Source organism: Miscanthus floridulus, chromosome 9 (assembly GCF_019320115.1).
Source record: "Miscanthus floridulus cultivar M001 chromosome 9, ASM1932011v1, whole genome shotgun sequence".
Classification (NCBI taxonomy): Eukaryota; Viridiplantae; Streptophyta; class Magnoliopsida; order Poales; family Poaceae; genus Miscanthus; species Miscanthus floridulus.
Genome location: NC_089588.1, coordinates 104,902,949 through 104,915,575, shown reverse-complemented (window position 1 = coordinate 104,915,575; position 12,627 = coordinate 104,902,949). Strand labels below are relative to the sequence as shown.

Below are 12,627 nucleotides of genomic sequence, written 5' to 3'. Positions count from 1 at the left end.
CAAAACTTTTCAATTTGAGACAATCTAGGGTTCCGAAAACTAGTTTGTAGGCGTCAAAATTTAAAAATCACAAATTTGAACCATCTAAACTTTCTCAAATGGAAAGTTGACCAAAACAACAATTGTATATATTGATGAGCTGAACAAACTTGGTATTCAAAACTTTTCAATTTGAGATAATCTAGGGTTCTGAAAACTAGTGTGTAGGCGTTGAAATTTAAAAATCACAAATTTGAACCATCCAAACTATCTCAAATGGAAAGTTGACCAAAACAACAATTGTAGATCTCGATGAGTTTAACAAACTTGGTATTCAAAACTTTTCAATTTGAAGTCATTTAGAGTTCATAATACTAGAGTCAAAGTGTTGTTTTTTCATTTGACCAAATTTGACTTGATCAAACTTGCTCAAATGAGACACTAAATGACCTCAGATGAAACAACTCTGAATACCAAGTTTGATCATATCAGCAAGATCTACAATTGTTATATAGCTTATTTTTCTATTTGAGAAAGTTTTATCAAACACTAGTCACAAATTCTTGAATCTCATATAGACTTTCTAAAACTATGTCACACACTTGTGAAATTTGAACTACATTTTGTTCAAACTTTCTCAAATGAAAAAATAGCCTATATAAGGATTGTAGATCTTGATGAGCTGAACAAACTTGGTATTCAAAACTTTTCAATTTGAGACAATCTAGGGTTCCGAAAACTAGTTTGTAGGCATTGAAATTTAAAAATCACAAATTTGAACCGTCTAAACTTTCTCAAATGGAACGTTGACCAAAACAACAATTGTATATCTTGATGAGATGAACAAACTTGGTATTCAAAACGTTTCAATTTGAGACAATCTAGGGTTCCGAAAACTAGTTTGTAGGCGTCGAAATTTAAAAATCACAAATTTGAACCGTCCAAACTTTCTCAAATGGAAAGTTGACCAAAACAACAATTGTAGATCGTGATGAGTTTAACAAACTTGGTATTCAAAACTTTTCAATTGGAAGTCATTTAGAGTTCATAATACTAGAGTCAAAGTGTTGTTTTTTCATTTGACCAAATTTGACTTGGTCAAACTTGCTCAAATGAGACAATAAATGACTTCAGATGAAAAAACTCTGAATACCAAGTTTGATCATCTCAGCAAGATCTACAATTGTTACATAGCTCATTTTCCCATTTGAGAAAGTTTTATCAAACACTAGTAACAAATTCTTGAATCTCATATAGACTTTCTGAAACTATATCACACACTTGTGAAATTTGAAACATATATTAAACATATTACAATGTGAAGTCATAACATATTACATAATATCCGTCTCTAAAACATAATATATTAAACATGCATCGTTGTATCATGCGGGCACAACAGTGAATTTCTTCTTGACGTATGACCCTTAGTTATGATCTTGTCGTAACCATGGAGTGTCTTCATTTAACATGATGCTTGGATCTTTCTTCACTATGAAGGGTGGAATTTGGACATTTCTTTCATAATCTTCTGACATGTCTGACTTGTCTTCAATTCCCACTATATTTATTTTCCTAGAAAGAACTATGTGGCGCTTTGGCTCATTGATCATTGAGTTGATGTCTTTGTTTTTTCCTCTCTTTGATTTTGTAGACATGTCTTTCACATAGAATACCTAACTCACATCGGCAGCAAGGACGAATGGTTCATCTTTGTACCCAATATTGTTGAGGTCCACTGTTGTCATTCCATACTCTTTGTCGACTGTTACCCCTCCTCTGGTCAACTTCACCCATTGGCACCGTGAAAGCTCTAGTTTGGTTTTGGTGAATTGATGAAACCCTAAGTGCTAACCTAGTTTATCAAGTGATCATGAGATAGGTAGCACACTTCAAGAAGAGAAGCTAATGAAGATCATAGCATGACAATGGTGATGGCATGGCGATGATCAAGGGCTTAAACTTGAAAAGAAGAAAGAGAAAAACAAAAAGCTCAAGGCAAAGGTATAACTTGTAGGAGCTATTTTGTTTTGGTGATCAAGACACTTAGAGAGTGTGATCACATTTAGGTTTGATAGCCGTACTATTAAGAGGGGTGAAACTCGTATTGGAATACGGTTATCAAAGTGCCACTAGATGCTCTAACTCATTGCATATGCATTTAGGATCTAGTGGAGTGCTAACACCCTTGCTAATATTTGTGAAAATATGCTAACACATGTGCACAAGGTGATACACTTGGTGGTTGGCACATTGGAGCAAGGGTGGAGAAGTTAGAAGTGAAAACAGAGAAGATGCCAGCGTCGGTCAAGTGACCGGACGCTGGATCCAAAAGCACTGGACGCTGACTGCCTGCGTCCGGTCATGTTGACTGGCGGTACAGAGGCTAGGGTTTACCACCGGACACTGGGCTGTGTCCGGTTGAGGTGGACCGGATGTGTCCGATCGAAGAAAAACAGATTTAGACCCTTACTATACTCGACCGGACGCTGAGGCTCCAGCGTCCGGTTAGTTCTGCCAAAGCGTCCGGTTAGGTTCATAGCCGTTGAAAACTGATGAATAGCATTTGAAGCTGGTGACACGTGGCGTCCATTAGTGGACCGAACGCTGAGTCTAGGGTCCGATCAGTTGGACCGGAGCGTCCGGTTAGAGCGCAGTGTACCCAGTGAAGGAGTACAATGGCTCTATTTCATGGGGGCTTCTATTTAAGCCCCATAGCCGGCTGTGGCTCATATCTTTGGCCATTTTCATTGACTTAGCAACCTTGTGAGCCTAGCCAAAGTCCTCCCACTCATCTCCATCATTGATTCATCTTCATAGTGAGATTGGGAGTGATCCAAGTGCATTGCTTGAGTGATTGCATCTAGAGGCACTTGGTGATTGTGTTTCGCTGTGGATTTCACTTGTTACTCTTGATGGTTGCCGCCACCTAGACGGCTTGGAGCAGCGAGGATCGTTGAGCGGAGGTGGTGATTGTCTCCGGCTCCGATCGTGGTGATTGTGAGGGGTTCTTGACCTTTCCCCGGTGGAGCGCCAAAAGGTACTCTAGTGGATTGCTTGTGGCTTGTGTGATCCTTATCTTGTGTTGGTTATGCGGCACCCTATTAAGGGTTTGGCGTGTGAAGCCAATTAGCGCGTGAACCTCCAAGTGAGTGAATCGCCACAACGAGGACTAGCTTGCCGGCAAGCAAGTGAACCTCGGTAAAAATCATTGTGTTCATCATTGATTCCGAGGTGATTGGTCTTCATTGTTATTCATCCTTGTGATTGATTGGTTCACTCCTCTACACGGCGGTATAACTATCTTGATCACTCTCTTTACATTATCACAAACTAGTTGACAAGCTCTTTAGTGTAACTAGTTGTGAGAGCTTGCTTGCTTGGTTGGTGTGGCTCTTTAGTTAGTCTTTGAGAGCACACTAACATAGGGTAGTGTCATACCTCTTGTGTGAATCGACACTATCTAAACTAGAATTGTGGTTGGTGGCTTGTATTTTGAGTAGGCTAGCGCAACACTTGCTTTGCCTTATAATTGTCTAACCTTTTGTTAAGTGTTGTTGTAGAAATTTTATTAGGCTATTTACCCCCCCTCTAGCCATTAGGACCTTTCACACCGGAACAAAGGGACTTTAAAATTAGGTGCGTAGTCTAGTTCCCATATCTCTTCTATGCAGCCATAATATGTTTGTATATTCCCATTTGGATTTGTGCCATCTATGCGAACACCACTATTTTGATTGGTGCTCCTTTTATCTTGGGCAACGGTGTAAAATGTATTCCCATTTATCTTGTACCCTTGGTACGTGAGGATATGCCACGATGGTTGCCTAGCCAACAAATACAGTTGCTCATCAATATTGTCATCGCCTTGACATTCTTTTCGCAACCAACCACTGAAACTTTCCATGTGCTGACGCCTAATCCAAGCTTCAGTCTTTCCTGGAAACTTGGATCGTAAGAACTCCTTATGTATCTCGATGTACGGATGCACCAATGACGAGTTCTAAAGAACTGTGTAGTGTGCTTTATTGAAATAATCGTCTTCCATGCCAATATATGTTTTTTCCCTAAAGTTCCTTTACCACTGAGTCTCCCCTCGTGTCGTGATTCGGGAACGCCAATCGGGGCAAGGTCAGGAATAAAGTCAACATAGAACTCAATGACCTCCTCTGTTCCATAGCCCTGGGCGATGCTTCCTTCAGGCTTAGAACAGACTTTCACATATTTCTTCAAGACTCCCATAAACCTCTCGAAGGGGAACATGTTATGTAAGAACACAGGTCCAAGAATACTAATCTCCTTCACCAAATGAACTAGGAGGTGTGTCATGATATTAAAGAAGGATGGAGGGAACACCAACTCAAAGCTGACAAGACATTGAACCACATCATTCTGTAGAGTAGCTAGTTCCACTGGATTGATTGCCTTCTAAGAAATTGCATTGAGGAATGCACATAGCTTCACGATGGCTAGACATACATGTGGAGGTAGAATTCCTCTTAAAGCAACTGGAAGCAATTGCGTCATAAGCACGTGGCAGTCGTGGGACTTTAAGTTTAGGAATTTCTTCTCTGGCACATTTATTATACCCTTTATATTGGAGGAGAATCCCGATGGGACCTTGATGCTGCTTAGACATTCGAACATGCTATCCCTCTCTTCTTTGCTAAGCGTGTAGCTAGCAGGACTTAAGTAATGGCGTCCATCATCTGCCTTCTCTGGATGAAGGTTGTCTCGTTCTTTCATGCCCTGCAAGTCCTGGCGTGCTTCAAGTGAATCCTTTGGCTTCCCGTACACACCCATGAATCCTAACAGGTTCACACAAAGATTCTTTGTCAGGTGCATCACGTCGATTGCGTTGCGGACCTCTAGGACTTGCCAATAGGGTAGCTCCCAAAAGATGGACTTCTTCTTCCACATGGGTGTGTGTCTCTTAGCATCTTTGGGAACAGATTCGCTGCCTTGTCCCTTTCCAAATACTACTTTCACATCCTTGACCATTGCGAGTACATCTTCCCCGGTTCGGTTATGAGGCTTCTTCCGGTGGTCTGGCTTACCTTTAAAATGCTTCCCTTTCTTTCTTACTTGGTGATTCAAAGGAAGGAATCAACGATGGCCAAGGTACATGACCTTTCGACATCTTTTCAAATATATACTATCAAGGTCATCAAAACAATGTGTGCATGCCTTATATCCTTTGTTTGTCTGACCTGAAAGATTACTTAAAGTAGGCCAATCATTGATTGTTATGAACAACATTGCTCGTAGGTCAAAGTGTTCTTGTTTGTACTCATCCCAGACACGTACACCTGGTTTGTTTCATAAAACTAGAAGTTCTTCAACTAATGGCTTCAGATAGACATCAATGTCGTTGCCAGGTTGCCTCGGACCTTGGATGAGGATCGACATCATAATGAACTTCTGCTTCATGCATAACCTTGGAGGAAGGTTGTAGATACATAGAGTAACTGACCAAGTGCTATGACTAGTGCTCTGCTCCCCAAAAGGATTCATACCATCTGTACTTATGGCGAACCTTAAGTTTCTAACCTCATTTGCAAACTCTAGAAATTCACTGTCTATCGCTCTCCACTGGGACCCATCAGCTGGGTGTCTTAGCATATTGTCTACCTTACGGTCTTCTTTATGCCACCGCAACAACTTTGCATGGTCTTTATTTCTGAACAAACGTTTTAAGCGTGGTATTATAGGAGCATACCACATAACCTTGGCAGGGATTTTCTTTCTAGGACATTGTTCACCCTCGACGTCACCAGGATCATCGCGCCTGATCTTATACCGCGATGCTTTACATACCGGGCATTCATCCAAATTCTCGTATTCATTGCCATGGTAGATGATGCAGTCATTAGGACATGCATGTATCTTTTGGATTTTTAATCCCAAAGGGCAGACAACCTTTTTTGCTTCGTACATAGTGGTGGGCAATTCATTTGGCTTCGGAAGCATCTTCTTTATGAGGTTCAATAAATTTCCAAATGCCTTGTCGGATACACCATTCTTTGCCTTCCACTATAGCAATTCCAGTATTATACCCAGCTTTTTTGCCCCTCTTCGGCCGTCGGGTATAGCAACTTCCTATGATCCTCAAGCATGTGGTCGAACTTAACTTTCTCTTTTTCACTTTCGCATTCTTGTTGTGCATCACGAATGGCATCGCCAAGAGCATCACCGAGATCATCTTCTGCCGCTACCTCTTCTTCATCTCCCCCCATTGTAGTATCATCAAAGACACCATACTGAGCAAAATAATGTCATCAATGTCTAAATCTTCTCCTTCACCTTCTTCCATCATGACCCCGCTTTCTCCATGCTTAGTCCAACATATATAGTTTGACATGAAACCTGACTTAAGCAAATGTGAATGAAAACTCATTGAGCTTGAATATTCCTTTAAATTCTTACATAGGGCACATGGACAGCACATGAAACCATCCCGCTTATTTGCCTCGGCCACACCTAAGAAATAGTGCACGCCCTCAATAAAGTCTTGGGAGCGGCGATCGGCATTGTACATCCAATGGCGTGACATAATCTGCATTACACGACAAATTATGAAAACCTTGAACATAATTAAGTATTTTATTACACAACATAGATGAGACACACATGGTTGATTAATTAACTAAGCCTGGCTACAACGTAAGCAATCCCAACTATCACTAAACAAACTAAAACTACAATGCACTTCAATAACATAATTATTTTGTGACCGTACGTAACTAAAACAGACAAATCATTCGTCTGTTGAATATCAATAAGCTTCTCCTGCTGGCTCACTGCCTCATCATCAGCAACCGCTACCTCAAGCGCACCCGAATTCTGCAAGTATGTAGCATAATCTTCCTCCCAGTACCAACCATCGCATCCATTGCCCTCCCACTGAAATTAAAGCCAAAAAATATTTAGTCAAAAATATTCAAGAAAAGCATGTCAATTAGCCATAATAATCAAATACGTAAGAAACTCACATCGCGATCCGGGCACTTGTAGAAAACACGACCCTTGTTGGGTCCCTGTCTCTTGACTCGGTGCTCCATCACAATTTTCTGCTTACACTTGCCGCAGATAATGAGAGGGAGTTCTGGCCTCAGTCGTTTCGCAACCGAACGAGAGGCCGAGGATCCGGTATCAGTTGTCATCTACTTTCTATACTTATTTTTACAAACTAGTGTAAATTTCACATTTTCTAAAATAATATATGTAAACAAAACTAAAATTATTTATTTATCTAACTAAACCATGAAATATGTACTATGTATAATAGTAAAATACCAAACTATCATGTGATTTTACTATTGTAAATCATCATGTGATTTTGAGCTAAAAATGACATAGAAATCATAATCAAATCCACCATATCAAGTTACTTTCTATACTTATTTTTGCAAACTATTGTAAATTTCTCATTTCTAAAGTAATATATTAAAAAAAATATTTATTTATCTAACTAAACCATGAAATGTACTACATATACTAGCAATACTAAACTATCAAGTGATTTTGATGAACTAATTTAACTTTTGTTTATCCAAACATATATGCAAATCATTATGTGATTTTGAGCTAAAAATGACATAAAATCATAATAAAGTCCAACATATAAAGTTACACATGCATCTACATCGCAAAATGAGATAAGCTACTGATAAAACATAAGAGGATTAAGTTTGTTACCTCCAAAATCGAAGAGCAACACCAATGGAGGGAGAGAGAGCAAGAACAACAGCAAGCTGAAGAACCGAGACAGTGAGTTTGAATGGAATGGCTCGGGCTCGGGGAGGAAGAAATGAGCTGGTCTATAGGCCGGGATAATTAGTCCCGGTTAGGGGGCCAAACCGGGACTAAAGATTAATCTTTATTCCCGAGGCATCACCCAAACCGGGACTAAAAGTTTTAGTCCCGGCTGGTATTACCAACCGGGACTAAAGATTTACCTTTAGTCCCGGTTGGTAATACCAGCCGGGACTAAAGATCCCTGCGCCGCGGACGACCATTGGGCAGGAACCTTTAATCCCAGTTGGTATTACCAACCGGGACTAAAGGAACCTTTAGTCCCGGGGGCAAAAAAAAAAGCCGAGGCTAATGTCAAATTGGGACATCGTTCTAAAGTCTGTTCTCTAGCAGTGATAAGATTAGGAGTTGGGATAAGGAGGTGTTGGAGAGTTTTTTTTTCAACAACCATGCTACCAAATCAAATTTGAGGTTGGGTTTTGAGAACTATTGGAGATGCTCGGTGCCTAGCAAAATTGCAGTATTGTCTTCTCATCAAACGACATGTCTTTTTAGTTAAACTTTTCTAACATTACCTCCATTTTAAAATTACATGTCATTTAGTTTTATTAAGCCAAATCTTTCAAACTACGGACAGGTCAATGGAAATTACTTTAATTAACAACTAAAATGGCAAAATAGTTTATATGAATTTTCATTGAAAATGGTGTATAGCAATATAACACAACAAGGTTAGAGTCTGACTGACAAATAAATCTGCTTGTTCAGAACAAAAATCACCAACCCCCAATTTATGCACAAAATCAATTTCCTCTTCATAATTTAGAAGTGCTGAACTCTCCAGAATAAAAGCTACGATAGAAACATTTGTATCTAATTCTACAAATGTTTAAAGACAGAAGGGGAGTGATACAACCAATTACAAAGAGCTGTAGCATAGCACCATACAAGTACAGTGGCTCCGCTCGGTTGCAGGCTGCCGCAGGCGAGCACTCTGAGTAAATCATGAAACATCCAGCATGTAAAGATCTATGCTTTTGAAGATTTCAATGTAATGTTCCATAGGAATGAAGATTTGGTTAAGTACAGTATGGATAGATCTTCGTATGGTTGCTGAACCAGCACTTAGCAAATTGCCCTGTTCACTTGACTTATAAGCCATGACTGAAAGTACTATTGGCTAATTTGTTGTGAGAGAAAAATACTGTTCGTTGACTGAAAAAGTATGGCTTATAAGCCAAGCGAACACGGTGATTATCCACGAGAAAAACATTGGGAGATGCTGCTCATACTGACCGAACCAATCCGTAGCTTGAACATCCATCCAACAACAAAGGTGCAAGTGTGCGACCCAACATCTAAGCACATCAAATGACTGCATCTCCAGATATATTTGCCACAATTGACTTCAAATTTTTTTGAAGTTAACAGATAATACAATAGTGGCAAAAGAAATCGATTTATTAATGTACCATCAAAGTCACCTCGACAATACTTCTAAGATTAATGGTCACAACTATCTGAATAAAAAAAAGTCAATGATAGCAATTATTCAGATAAAAAAAAGTAGTCCAATTGTTTGTGCAAGCATCCTCCACTAGCTAGAGAAGGGATGGTTGAATCCAGATAGGAGATGGCCAATTCAGCCAAGGATAAATAGCAGGTGAGCCATCAACAAGCTTCGACATACTTTGCTCTGCCATATCCCAAATACCAATTTCTCGCCTGTTATGCTTCAAGAAGTTCACGTATTCTAAGAAGTCGTCAGTCATGTAAGCACAATTTGCCTTTAACCCAGGGAAATCCTTTACCGCTAGGCACAGAGAGCCACTGCAGCCTAGGAACAATGCAAACTCCGGCAGGCTCTTGATCAGCTCTACCTTGTGTCCATGGAAGTCAACCTTGTACAGCTGCATCTCAAACGTGTTGAGCTCCAAACACGGGTCCCGACCCCCTATGCTGTCGTCCACATAGTCTGGTGGAAACTCCGCCGGTATCTGCGAGTCGACGTAGTCCCTGGACCTCCAAACTTGCAAAATGTCACCGGCCGGTGTCTGAACCAGGTATTTGGTCGGGTCGACAGATTTCGGCAAGCTGTCGAGGATCTTTCGTGCCACCGGCGAAGGTCCGTTAAGGTCCAAGCTGCACATGGAGGCATCTAATCGGAGCAGGTAGAACAAGCCTTCGGTGGCACTGTACATGGCGTCACGGTAGCCGTACCTCGACGGGAGACCCGTGTCGTCTCCCGGTGCGACCCAGGTCCACCGGTCGTCACCGAGCCTGGCGAAGGAGACCTCGCCCTGCGGCATGTGCAGGAGCAGCACGACGCAGGCGCGCCCCGCGGACGGGCTGGCCGAGAGCACGACGCGGTAGTACATCCACTCGTGCGACCTGTCCACCGGCTCCAGGATAGTCGGCTCCGTGTCCACCTCGAACCGGTGCGTGCTGTAGTTATACTCCGGCAGGTTCTCGTAGACGAGGTACGCGGGGTCGCCTTGCTCGTCCGTACCGCTGCGCACGTGGTGAATCGCGGTGATGGGCGGGAGCGCGACCTGGGCGCCGGTGACGGGGTTGAGAAGGTGCAGGTCGGAGGCCTCGTCGGCGGTGACCAGCCAGCCGTGGCCGGAGCCCAGCAGGGGCCGGCGGGCGAGCGGGGCCTGCGGGAAGGGGATCCGCAGCGTGGCGCCGGTGATTGGGCAGTGGAGCGCGGCGGCGCCGGGGGCGAGGGCTTCGGAAGCGTAGAGCAGACAAGGGGGCTGCTTCGGCGACGGGACGCGGAACCGGCGGAAGGCCGCGTACGCCGCGTTCCAGGAAGTGCAGACGGCGCCGGAGCGGACGGCATCGGCGACGTGCAGCGCCCGCAGAACGCTGACCAGAAGGTCCTCCGGCAAGCGGGACCAATCACGGGTGTCGCCGGCGATAGGCCCCGAGCCGGATCCGGATCTGGATCCGTTGTTTGTCGCCGGTTCCATATCGTCGGCGGAGGCAGCGGCGGCGCAGGTGGGGAAAAAATGAAACTTTTCCGCTCTCACGGGAACCGGTTGCTCTGCTCCTCGCCGTGAGACTCTGTTTTAGGTAGGCGCAATCTCTGCCCCCTTTTTTTTTTCGTGACTGCGCAATCTCTGCCTATGCTGAGCCGCATACCGTCGGTACGATTTATAGCGGCAGACGAGCGGCAGCCGGCCAGGCTAACTCCGCCGAATAGGAAACTGATACGCGCCGATCAAATCACAAACCGAAGCGGTTTACCACGGCAAAAGCAAATTTGTACTTACCTGTTAATTTTTGAAAATTGAGATTCTATTTACTTTTTTAAAAATCCCTCAGCATTATTAAGTTAGATTTGGTCAGTTTGGATTGGATCGGGTCGGTTTCGGGTTCGGGTTGGAAAAAAAAGATCAGGTCAAAACTTTTAGCCCGAGTTTGAGCCCGACGTACTACGGATTCGTGTTAGGTTATTTATTGAGTTTTTTTTTCTATTTATTGTATTATTTTTTGGTTGAGCATCGAGAACTGACGAGTTAGATCGGGTCAGGTTTTCCCGCTCCCATGGGAACCGACGGGTCAGATCCGAATGGTTTTATTAGACTGGTCAAATTGGGTCGAATGGCCCATAATCAGGGCCTGTTTCGGAGAGTTCCAGCTTTGGAAAGTAGATTCAGATCACCAAATCCATCTAGATCCACCACAGGACAACTTCATCGTAGAGCTGGACTCCAACTAATCTGTTTGGGAGAGCTCCACTATAGATCTCGACTTATATGTAATTTCAAAATACTACCTAGGGGCCAAATTGAAAAATACATCGTCTTCCTTGAGTCATAGGGTCATGGTCTAACGCCCACGACTGGGGTTGGAGCTCTTCCGCATGGTGGGGAGGGAGGTGTGCCTGCCTGGCAGACGGGGCTCCTCGCACGGAGGAGCGTGCAACCTAGCCGAGGGAGCTCCTCCATATAGCGGGGAGGGATGTGGTGGGCTCAAGACCACGGCGTGCTCATGCCGACTACCAGGGGGGCCAGGAGGGCCATGTCACAGGCCATCAGGAGGAGCCTGGCACGGCAGATGTGGCGGGGGATGGGAGCGTGAAAGGTCCTAATATTGCTAGAGGGGATGAATAGCCTATTTAAAAATCTATAAACTAACTAGAGCAATTTGATTAGCATGATAAATAGCGAAAAACAAACTTGCTCTAGCTCTACAAGGGTTGCAAGCCACCTATTCAACAATTATTGTTACTATGATCACTAGACACACAATTTACTAAGTCACTACTCACTAAGAGTTCTCACACTTGCTACACTAAAGAGCTCCACTAGATGAACTTAAGCTACAAAGTAAGCTCTCAATTCTAGCTACACTAAAGAGCTTACTACAACTAATTTGTGAGTATGTAAATGGGTAAGTAAGGTGATTATACCGCCGCATAGAGGGGTGAACCAATCAAAAGATGAATACTAACTCAATCACCGAGATAATACCAAAGAGCAAGAGACAACTAATTTTTCTCCAGAGGTTCACGTGCTTACCGGCACGCTAGTCCCCGTTGTGTCGACCAACACTTAGTGGTTCGGCGGCTAAGAGATGTTGCACGAACCTCGTCCACACAATTAAACACCGCAAGAACCTACCCACAAGTGAGGTAACTCAATGACACGGGTACTCCACTAGAGTTATCTTTCAGCGCTACGCCGGGTAAGGCACAAGACCCCTCACAATCACCATGATCGGAGCTAGAGACAATCACCAACCTCCACTCGACGATCCTCGCTGCTCAAAGCCGTCTAGGTGGTGGTAATCACCAAGAGTAACAAGTGAATCCAGCAGCGAAACACGAACACCAAGTGCCTCTAGATGCAATCACTCAAGCAATGCACTTGGATTCTCTCCCAATCT

The 12,627-nt window shown here is 43.3% G+C and overlaps 1 protein-coding gene across 1 annotated transcript; it reads right to left on the bottom strand.

The window, feature by feature from the left end:
* Positions 1-8,469: 8,469 nt before the first annotated feature.
* Positions 8,470-10,855, bottom strand: LOC136482531 (uncharacterized). The gene is made up of 2 exons (XM_066479741.1): positions 9,955-10,855; positions 8,470-9,876 (listed from the first exon to the last, which is right to left on the bottom strand). The coding sequence occupies exons 1-2, from the start codon at positions 10,704-10,706 to the stop codon at positions 9,336-9,338; spliced, it is 1,293 nt and encodes a 430-aa protein (XP_066335838.1). The 5' UTR covers positions 10,707-10,855; the 3' UTR covers positions 8,470-9,335.
* Between the last annotated feature and the right edge of the window lie 1,772 nt (positions 10,856-12,627).